At 39.2% G+C, this 11,379-nt stretch overlaps 1 protein-coding gene across 1 annotated transcript; it reads left to right on the plus strand.

Annotated features, from left to right (window-relative positions):
- Positions 1-879: 879 nt before the first annotated feature.
- LOC122040345 (subtilisin-like protease 4) lies at positions 880-3,050 on the plus strand. The gene is made up of 2 exons (XM_042599666.1): positions 880-2,251; positions 2,326-3,050. Exons 1-2 carry the CDS (start codon positions 880-882, stop codon positions 3,048-3,050), a joined length of 2,097 nt encoding a protein of 698 aa, XP_042455600.1.
- Positions 3,051-11,379: the final 8,329 nt, after the last annotated feature.

Below are 11,379 nucleotides of genomic sequence, written 5' to 3' on the forward strand. Positions count from 1 at the left end.
TTCATTTTTAACTTATTGAATTCGAAATTTAAACTATTAGAGAGTGAAAATTGATATATAATAATATTTAGAATTTTAAAAATCACCCCAACAGGTCTAAAATCCTATTTACGCCGCTAATTATAAATTTGATATGTCTAACCAAACGCAATCTTAGGTTAATTAATAATAATCTTATATTAATTAAATCAATAAGTTTAATAGATTTATCCCCTCAAATTTATCATCATGAATTCGATTTAAATCTTTAAATTTTTAAAAAAATATTCTCTAATAATATTTTCTAATTAATGTTTATGATTTTATTATTATCATGACATCTCTTATGTGCTCATGAAGAACCGTACATCTATATAGATCCCATAGGATCCGATGATGGCGAGGCGACGAGGCAAAAATACGATGCAGTTATTTTTTTAATCTCTTTTTTTAAAGAAAAAAATCTCTTTACCCTTCTAATAATCAAGATGTCTTTTTTATTATTTTACTTTTTTTTTATTCCTTAACCGGGCAATAACTAATAAAAATTACTACTTACTAAACAACAACAACAATAGAAAATTAAATCTTTAATTTATTAAAATATCTTAAATCCACCTTTAATTCATTTTATTTTAATTTTAGTATGAATTTATTCTAGCCGAGTGATATATATGACGTGGACCGCGTGGTTTTATTTTTATTAGAAACTCTGCCGTCAAATGTAGCAAGCCAGCCAGGGGTTTGAGAATCATCGCACCAGATGTGAATGTAATTATGATATATGTTATATAATAATCATATAATTAAATACGTTATATATTTAGTAGATTTTACAACGGACAAACTATAAAGTACGGATGATCTTTGTTGGATGATATAACAATTTAGATTTTTGACATGGAGCTTGCGCCATGGCGGCTCTTTCTTCTCCTTGCCTTATTTTCGAATCCCTTCCTCGTCTATTCTTCATATGCAAGTCGTTTCATTATTCAAGTCGAGGAGCCGATTGAGCCGCAGCTAACGGAAGCGAGCCTCAAGAGGTGGCATCAGTCTTTCTTGCCGTCGGCCGTTGAGGAGTCTGGTGCCGATCGGCGACTGCTGCACTCCTACAGCGACGTCTTCAGCGGGTTCGCCGCCATGCTCACGGAGGATGAGCTACAGGAGATGGGGAAGAAGAAGGGCTTCGTGCGTGCGTTCCCCGACCGAGTGCTGCGCGTAATGACCACCCACACGCCAGATTTCCTCGGGCTCAAGGTCGGGATCAAGGGGCTGTGGAACGACTCGAAGCTTGGGAGCGGAGTCATCATCGGAGTTCTCGACTCCGGTGTGACGCCCGGCCACCCTTCGTATGACGACAAGGGGGTCCCGCCTCCGCCCTCGAAGTGGAAAGGCCGGTGCGATCTCAAGACCGGTTGCAACAACAAGCTCATCGGTGCTAGGTCGATGATCGATGGTGTGGGTGGGAGTCCTCCAATCGACAAGACTGGCCATGGGACCTTCACTTCCTCCACTGCCGCAGGTAACTTCGTCCACAACGCGAGCTACTTCGGCTTGGCCAAAGGCACAGCCGCGGGGATGGCCCCTCGGGCTCACCTCGCCATCTACCAGGTTTGCCAAGACGACGGCTGCAATGTCGGCGACATCCTCGCGGGGTTGGACGCAGGTGTCAAGGACGGCGTCGACATCTTCTCTATCTCGATTGGTGGCCAATATAAGGCACTCGACCAAGATCCCGTCGCCATCGGTTCATTCGCCGCAACCAGGAAGGGGATCTTCGTCAGTTGCGGCGCTGGCAACGATGGACCCAACAACTTCACCCTCGCCAATGAGGCACCGTGGGTCCTCACCGTTGGGGCTAGCAGCGTCGATCGAAACTTTAGGGCCTCAGTGAGACTCCCCAATGGGAAGGTGATTCCCGGAGAGTCTCTCGACCAGCCCCGCAACTTCACTAAAAGCTCTCTTCCCCTGTACTACTCCACTGAGTCACCGGCTTGCGACATGGATCCTCCTGATGATAGTCACAGGGGTAGCATCTGGGTTTGCAATGTCGGTGGCAAAATTGCAAAAGATGTGGCGGCGTTCGTCAAGTCCCATGGTGCCAAGGCGGTGATCTTCATTGTCTCGCAAGTTGAGGGCGCCACCGTCCTGATTAGGAGGCTGAACTTCCCTGGAATATGGCTCGCCTCCCAAGATGGCTCCGACTTGATATCATATTTGATCTCGGCTTCCGACCCCTCTGCCTCGATCGTCTTCAACGGGACAGATCTCGGTGTATCCCCTGCCCCTGTCGTGACTTCTCCTCCCGGGGGCCATCTCGGACAACACCGAGAATCCTCAAACCAGACATCTCCGCCCCTGGCCTTAATATCTTCGCGGCCTCGATTTCTTCCAGTGACGCTCCCGAGTATGCTATCAAATCTGGTACGTCCATGTCGACGCCTCACCTCAGTGGCGTTGTCGCGCTCTTAAAGGCAACACACCCTACTTGGTCACCGGCAGCTATCAAGTCGGCGATCGTCACCACGGCAAACACCGACATGTCTGACGAGTTACTCGAGCCAGCGCTCTATTTCGCCAAGGGCGCAGGACACGTCAACCCTAACAAAGCTGTCGATCCTGGTCTTATTTATGACATCTCCGACGACGACTACGTCTCCTACATCTGCGGCAAATTCGGTGAAAAGGGCGCTAGAAATATAGCACGTGGAATCGTGGACTGCTCGAAGAGTATGACGGAAGAGGAGCTCAACTACCCGTCGATTATGCTGGCCCCCAAAGTCGGGGCGGTAGCCAAGGTCAGCCGAGCCGTCACGAACGTCGGACCGGCTAGATCTAGCTACATGGTATCGGTGACTATATCGAAGACTTTCGTGTCGGCTACTGTCACCCCCGAGACGTTGACGTTCACCGAGCTGAACGAACAGAAGTCATTCACCGTGAGCGCAGAATGGGGCACCGATGGACCTCCCACTTCCGACATTAAATTTGTGGAGGGAAAATTGACTTGGACCTCCAATGATGGTAAGCATGTGGTGACGAGCCCATTGATCATCTCGGCTTTAGAGTGATGAAGTGCTATTATAGCTTGAGCTTGTTTATTTCCTTTCAAATATTATTTATTGTTCATGATTATTAATTACTTGGGTGGGAGACTCGAATAAATAAATATTTTTTCCTTTCCATATCATAAATTAATATTATTTTATTGTTATTGTTGATTTCAATCTCATTTGTATTTGTATAAAAGGCCAACATCTCCGATCAATGCCCTCTTTATAAAAAAAAAAAAAAAAAAAAAAAGATCCGCTACCTTAGCGACCCCCTAATGTCGGCCTAATGTCCTCTTTATAAAGCTCTTATGCTCTGTTTACTCAGGAGGATAGGAAACTAAGGAAGGATTTATATATAAAAAAATCTTTCCTTCATTTATTTCATGTAAAAGGATAAATTTGGTATCTTTCCAGTTGTTTACTTTATTTAAAATAATGGACAGATGGATTTATAAATTCATTAGCTGATTCATTTATGAATAAAATTTTATCCACCCAAAATCGATCCTTCCTTCCTCATCACGTAGATGCCTCAACCACATGCGCGGGCTGCACCGTGCGGCAGCTGGCCTCGGGTATGTTTGAACAATGATAATAATGGAAAGAAAGAAAAAAAAATGAAGAGAGTAATTTTGTTGGAGGAAATACCTGATAATCTGTCCAAGCCCAACTAGACAGAGGATGAGAGGAAAATGGCGCTGAAGTAGAGGAAGAAGAAGCAGACAAGTTTTGTAGTGAATGAGAAGCTATGGAAGAACCCTTCCGCCACCACTATCTTCGAGGTATCAGAAATGGTCGACAAAGGAGGAGGATGAAGAGGGAAAAAAAGAAGAGAGAAACGACATTTTCTGTTGGAAATAGAAATTATGGGAGAAGAAAAAGAATTATAGAAGAAAAATATGGAAGAGGAGAAATAACTCTATGTGGAAGAGGAGTAGAAGAAAATAGAAAACTCAACTTGTTTCATTCAGTGAAAAGAAGTACATATTTATAGGCTTATTGGATAAGCACTAATATGAGATAATCATGATATTTAAAAAAAATAAATAAATAAATAAATTCTATCTCCACGAACTCTTATCAATTCATCAAGTTCTATCTCTATCCTATCTCTAGTCAAGACTTGCCACATCACCATTTTATCTCCATAAAATTTATCAACATATAAAATTAAGTTTAATTTTCAACACCCCCTCTTAAACTTGATTTTGTAACTCCAAGCAAATATCGCATTTTGATGAAGTCTTCAAATTTGAGTGGCTTGGTAAAAATATCAGCAACTTGATCTTGAGACTTTATGTATTCCACTTGCACCTCTTTTCTTGTAATACATTCTCTGATATAGTGAAAGCGCGTATCGATGTGCTTGCTTCTATCATGGAAGACTGGATTCTTTGCTAGTGCTATTGTAGACTTGTTATCAACTCGTATCTTGGTTACCTCTTCTTGTGGTAAACTTAACTCATTCAATAAATTTCTGAGCCAAACAGCATGACAAACACATGAAGTCGCAGCCACATACTCTGCTTCACAAGTAGAAAGTGTGACAATAGGCTGCTTTTTCGACATCCAAGTAAAGGTTGTATCTCCCATAAAGAACACAAATCCTGTAGTGCTCTTTCTATCATCTATATCTCCACCCCAATCACTGTCACTATATCCTTCAAGTTTGAAGTGGTTAGATGTTGAATAAAATAATCCAAAATCTATCGTACCTTTGATATAGCGCAAAATTCTCTTAGCGATCTTAAGGTGGGTAGTAGTTGGATCTTCCATGTAGCGACTAACAAGTCCAACAGCATAAAGAATATCAGGCCTTGTGCACGTCAAGTATCGTAAACTTCCAACCAAACTCTTAAAAAATGTTGGATCAACTTTTTCTTCTTCATCATGCTTTGATAGCTTGACTCCACATTCTACTGGGGTATTTATAGACTTACTATTATCCATCCTGAACTTCTTTAATATCTCTCTTGCATAACCTGCTTGTGAGATGAAGCTTCCATCTTCCCTTTGGTTCACTTCAATGCCCAGATAGTATGCCATGAGCCCAATATCAGTCATTTCAAACTCTTTAGTCATCACTTCTTTAAATTCTCCAAACATACTTGGATTGCTTCCTGTGAAAATCAAGTCATCGACATATAGGCATACAATTAAAACATCTTTATCCTTACTCTGAATGTATAATGCATGTTCATAAGGACATTTGATGAAGCCTTTCTCTTGCAGGTGCTTGTCTATTCGGCTATTCCATGCCCTTGGTGCTTGCTTCAGCCCGTAGAGAGCCTTCTTCAATTTTAGAACTCTGTCTACTTGTCCTTTAACTTCATAACCTGATGGTTGCTGAATATAGACTTCTTTTTCAAGAACTCCATTTAAAAAAGCAGATTTTACATCCATTTGATGTATTTTCCACTTATTTTGAGCTGCTAAAGCAATGATTAGTCTGATAGTTTCTAATCGAGCAACGGGAGCGAATACCTCATCATAATCAATGTCAGATCTTTGACTGTAGCCTTTTGCCACCAATCTTGCTTTATATCTTTCAACTTCTCCTTTGGCATTCTTCTTTATTTTGTACACCCACTTCACACCAATCGCCTTATGTCCTTTAGGAAGTGTCGTTAACTCCCATGTGTCATTCTTCTCTATCGCCTTGATTTCTTCATCCATTGCATCTTTCCACCTTTTGCTTTTTATAGCTTCTTGGAAATCTATAGGCTCGCAATCCGCAAAGAGACAAAATAGAGTAAGATTATCTTGATTTTCAGTTACCTCATAAATTTCCCGTAAGCTTCTAAAGCGTGGTACTCTTTCACTTGAAGTTGATGCAGATAAATTCTCTTGAGTACTTGATGTTGGTGTTACTAGTGGAGTAGTAGGCTCCTCTCTTATTTGCTCTACCCTTGGTTGCTCCACCCTTAGTTGCTCCACATCTTCTTCTTCAAAGCACGGGAAAAAGTTATAATCTTCATTTCGAGATTCCCAATTCCATTCTTCTTCTTCATTAAATATGACATCTCGGCTGATGATTGTCTTCCCAGTATCTGGATTGTATAGCTTATACCCTTTTGAGTTAGCATCATAACCAATAAAAATAAACTTCTTACTTTTATCATCCAATTTGCTTCTTGATTGATCAGGCACATGAACGTGAGCTATACTTCCAAAAACTTTTAGATGAGAAATCCCAGGCTTCCTTCCGCTCCATGCTTCTTGTGGTGTCTTGCCCCACACACTCCTTGTTGGTGATCGGTTGGATAAGTATACTGCACATGCAACCGCTTCTGCCCAAAGTTCCTTTGGTAGCCGCTTGCTTTTGAGAATGCTCCTTGCCATGTCAAGGATGGTTCGATTCTTTCTTTCCGCCACTCCATTTTGTTGAGGGGATCTTGGAACTGTCAAGGGTCGTCGTATTCCGTTGGCTTCACAAAATTCTTGAAACTCCTTTGAGGTAAATTCTCCTCCTCGATCAGAACGCATAGCTTTGACCTCGAGACCGCTCTCCTTTTCTATGGTAGCTTTAAATTTCTTGAATATGCCGAAGACCTCTGATTTTTGCTTCAAGAAGTATACCCAAGTTTTCCGAGAAAAATCATCTATGAAAAGAATGAAATAATTACTCTTACCAAGTGAACTTGGCTTTATTGGACCGCAAACATCTATATGTATAAGTTCAAGAGGCTTTTGAGCTCTGGAACTTGACTCCTTTGGAAAACCTCTTCTAAATTGCTTCCCACGTAGGCATGCTTCACATACTTGATCAGGATGTTTGATGTAAGGTAGTCCTCTCACCATCTCCTTCTTTGAAAGCAGTTCTAGTCCTCCGAAATTCAGATGTCCAAATCGAAGATGCCATAGCCAAGTGATGTCTTTATAACAAGCTTTGAGACAGTTGACGACATCATTTTGAATATTAAGTAAGAACATTCTATTTTTTGACATAGGCACCTTAGCAATTAAGCAACCAATATGATCTTTCAAGATGAGCATACCATCTTTTAGATGAATATCATACCCTTTTGCCAAAAGTTGTCCTAAGCTTAGGATGTTGCTCTTCATATTTGGTACAAAGAAAACATTTGAGATAAATTCATGTTTTCCATTCTTCAAACGGATGAGAATGTTACCTTTGCCTTTTACCTCAATCTTTGATTCATCTCCGAAGGATACATTACCACCAACTGATTCATCAAGCTCTACGAACATGTTTCTTTTCCCACATATGATTGCTTGCACCAGTGTCGAGATACCAAATTGTATCTTCTTCTCTTTCATTATCTTTATATGCTAGCAGTAGGGTGCCATCTTCTTCTTTCCTTTCTTCCATATAATTTACTCTTTCATATACTTTATTCTTGGGCGATCTACATTCTTTTGCATAATGTCCAATTTTGTCACAATTGTAGCACTTAACTTGAGATTTGTCGTACCTCGAGTTTGTATACCCTCTTCCACGTCCTCTTGTTGAATGTTCTCCTCTTTCATTGTTGTTGTTGGAGACCCATCCTTGCTCATTAGAACGGCCTCGTCCATATCCACGACCTCTTCCTCGTTGACTTCTATTATTACTGGAGCTTTCATCTTTCTTTGTCGGTTGAAGAGTCGTCTTTAGGAGTTGTTGAGTAATTTCTTCATTTATCTTCTTCTTTTCTTCATGGGCTTGTAATGAACCCAGCAGTTGCTCAATCGTCATGACTTGTAGATCCTTGGTCTCTTCGATGATGGTTGTAATGCTATCAAATTTTGAATCCAATGATCGAAGAATTTTCTCAATAATAGTTACTTCTTCTAGTTTCTCACCATTTCTCTTTAGTTGATTGGAAATGGTAGAGACTCTAGAAAAGTAATCTGATACTAACTCACCTTCTTTCATACGAAGAGCATCAAATTGACTTCTTAATGTCTGAAGTCGTACCTTTTTTACCTTTTCTTCTCCTTGATATGAGACTTGGAGCTTTTCCCATGCTTGCTTGGCTGAAGTAGCACTTGAAATCTTCTCAAAACCATCCTCATCTAAAGCTTGATAAATGAGGAAGAGAGCCTTCTTGTCTCTCTTTCTTAAATCTCTCAGACTGTCTTTTTCAGTTGAAGATAACGTCGAGTCGTCACGAGGCTCAACGTAGCCTTTTTCTATAACTTCCCAAACATCATGAGCTCCAAGAAGCGCCTTCATCTTGATACTCCAATTGTCATAATTACTCGCTTTGAGTACTGGAACTTGGAAGGGAACCATACCTCCATTAGCCATAGCTCTGATACCACTTTGTTGGAAATAGAAATTATGGGAGAAGAAAAAGAATTATAGAAGAAAAATATGGAAGAGGAGAAATAACTCTATGTGGAAGAGGAGTAGAAGAAAATAGAAAACTCAACTTGTTTCATTCAGTGAAAAGAAGTACATATTTATAGGCTTATTGGATAAGCACTAATATGAGATAATCATGATATTTAAAAAAAATAAATAAATAAATTCTATCTCCACGAACTCTTATCAATTCATCAAGTTCTATCTCTATCCTATCTCTAGTCAAGACTTGCCACATCACCATTTTATCTCCATAAAATTTATCAACATATAAAATTAAGTTTAATTTTCAACATTTTCTACCTCTCTAATAGCGGGAAAAGCATCGCCATCACCAGAGGAGGAGGATGAAGAGGGAAAAGGAAAACTAGCCATGGGCGACTGCTTGGGCAGAGCTGCGAGTTCTAAAAGAACGTCAGCCGCTCGCGAAGAAAGGCCTTGCACGAAAGCTCATAAAGGGAAGGGAGGTCTTGTACTAATGTTGTTTTTTTTTTCTTTTTTTTTCTTCCGTAAGTTTCTTTTTTTTCCCTCGTCTTTTTCTATAAGGATTTATTTCATCTCTATCACTGGAGGAAGATGAAGAGTTTTCTTTTTTTCTTTCATGAGTTTCCCTCGTCCTTTTCTGCAAGGATTCATTTCATCACTATCACTGGAGGAGGATGAAGAGGGAAAAGGAAAAATAGTCATAGAGACTGTTTGGGCAGAGCTGCGAGTCCTAAAAGAGGGAGGGAAAGTGACCGCTTGTGGTCATTATATTGGCCTCTCGCAAAGGAGGTATTGCGCAACAGCTCACAAAAGGAAGGGGGTTCTCACTAACGTTGTTCTAATACCAATAGCTCTATTAAATCTGTCATATTACTCAACTATTTGTGGGGTAAATAATGATTTGCTTCGATCATTATATTTGTGTGCTTATCTACAATAGATAATTAAACAATAAAAACAAAATAAAATAAAATTAAAAAATATAAGTATAATAAATCATTTTTATATGATTTGAAACTCTCAGTTCCTAGCTATTACACATCTTAGCATCCATGTGATGGGACCACTATCTTTTCTCCCTCTCGAATACGTACTAAAGTTGGAGAAATTTCTTAGGAACTTGTTTTTACAAAGCAATGCCAAATAAAGACAAAGATACAAATAGAAATGAATACAATCAAAATCACAAGTTTATACTAACGTAACTTTTCTTTGAGCTCTTTTAGTTGTCTCGGATTTGCCTCTTAAAGGTCTGGAATGCACAACACTTTCCCTCGCAACTTTAAAAGAACTGACATCTGAAATCCTCCACAAAACCTCTTTTATAAGATTTAAGTCATGGCTAGAAATTATCCAACAATCAACTGCTAGCTTCTATTAGTCAATTGTTCTTTCAAAATTCAAATATTATATCTACATAATGGCTCTTTCTGCTTAGAAATGACCATAAAGTTGACACATTTACCCTATCAATTGACTATTGGAACAGCAATCAAGTTTTCAAATCGACTCAAAAACTTTGTTTGATCTAATAGTGTCATCAGTTAATTACTCATACCTAACCGTCGATTGATATATAACAAATTTCTTAAACCTTTCAAACTCTGAATTCAAGGTTTAAGGGTTTATCAGTTGATTAGTACTAATCCATAGTAGTTGATTGATACCTTTATTTCAACTTTACTAAAGTTGAATTCTCACTTTTCCTAGTATCCGATTGATTTCAACTTACCATAACTTCCTTTTCCTAGTATTCGAACAACTTTGACTCGTCGGAACTTTCTTTGTCTATCGTTCAATCAACTTTGATTTGTGAGGATGTTACCATTCCCTAGCATGCAGTAAACGTTGACTTGCCAGGACTTCTCATTTCATGTCTACATTTGATTAATTTTGATATGGCAGAACTTCTCTATTGCCAAATATTTGATTTTTCTTGACCTGTTTGAACTTCTCTCATTATCAAGTATCCGATCAATCTAGACTCACTTAGATTATATGTTTGATCCTCCATGACTTACTTGAACTTTACTTCTTATAACAACTCTATGTTGGACTTTCAATCGCCAAATATTTGATTAACTGTGACTTAGTTAGAATTCTTTACTGTCAAGTATTTGATCAACTATGATATGTTGGACCTTTGGGAATTGATAGAGGGAGGTGAATATTGATTGTGTTTTCTTATTTTTCATGTTGTATTTGTTCTTTCTACAGAATTAGCTGCAACGGAAACAAAATAACTTAAATAATAAAGACAAGAGTGCACACCAGATTTATTTGGTTTACAACCCCCACGGTTGTTAGTCCAAGGCATATGCATAAGATACACATGTTCACTAGTGTTCTCCTTTCCTGATGTCTTTCGGAGGTGGAGAAACCTTCTTACAAGTTTGATAACACAAGCAAAAGTATTAAGATAAATAAAGCACATATAAATAAATATAAATAAACTTGCCGATGATTAGTGTCAAAGTCTTGAGTATCCCTCACTCCTCATAATGCTTACCTAGTCACACAAGCCGAACTTCGAAAGTCTTTCCAAACAAAGAGGAAAAAGGTGAGAAGTAGGAATTGATTGATTTAGCCTTTTGTCTTCGTCTCCCTTTTATAGAGTTGAATCAATCCATATCTGGTCAACTAAAAACGTTATCCTGTCGACTAAACCTGGTTAAACATGACCCTCATGACTGAGCCCTTCGTGATTTAGATCGAGCCATGCCATCTCGTTGTTATCATGTTTATCGATAGATTGAAAACCTTTTGGTCAACTAAATCAAGCTACATCACCGAACCAAGTTCAGACCCACACCTAGTCAACCGAGCCCAACTAGTCGACCATATCATTTTTCAATCTACAGAATCAGTTCAAATCCTATTTAACCTGGGTCAAGTTCGATTCACTCTGGACTTGATTAAGCTACGTTTGATTATGTTTGGCTGCATTCTATCTTGCTTCCAACTCCAAATTCCTACAAGACAAGGATACAAGCAACCAAACACACAATCCTAATCTTATAGTTTACTTGACTTGCTAGGTTTAATGATATG

Source organism: Zingiber officinale, chromosome 2A (assembly GCF_018446385.1).
Source record: "Zingiber officinale cultivar Zhangliang chromosome 2A, Zo_v1.1, whole genome shotgun sequence".
Lineage (NCBI taxonomy): Eukaryota > Viridiplantae > Streptophyta > Magnoliopsida > Zingiberales > Zingiberaceae > Zingiber > Zingiber officinale.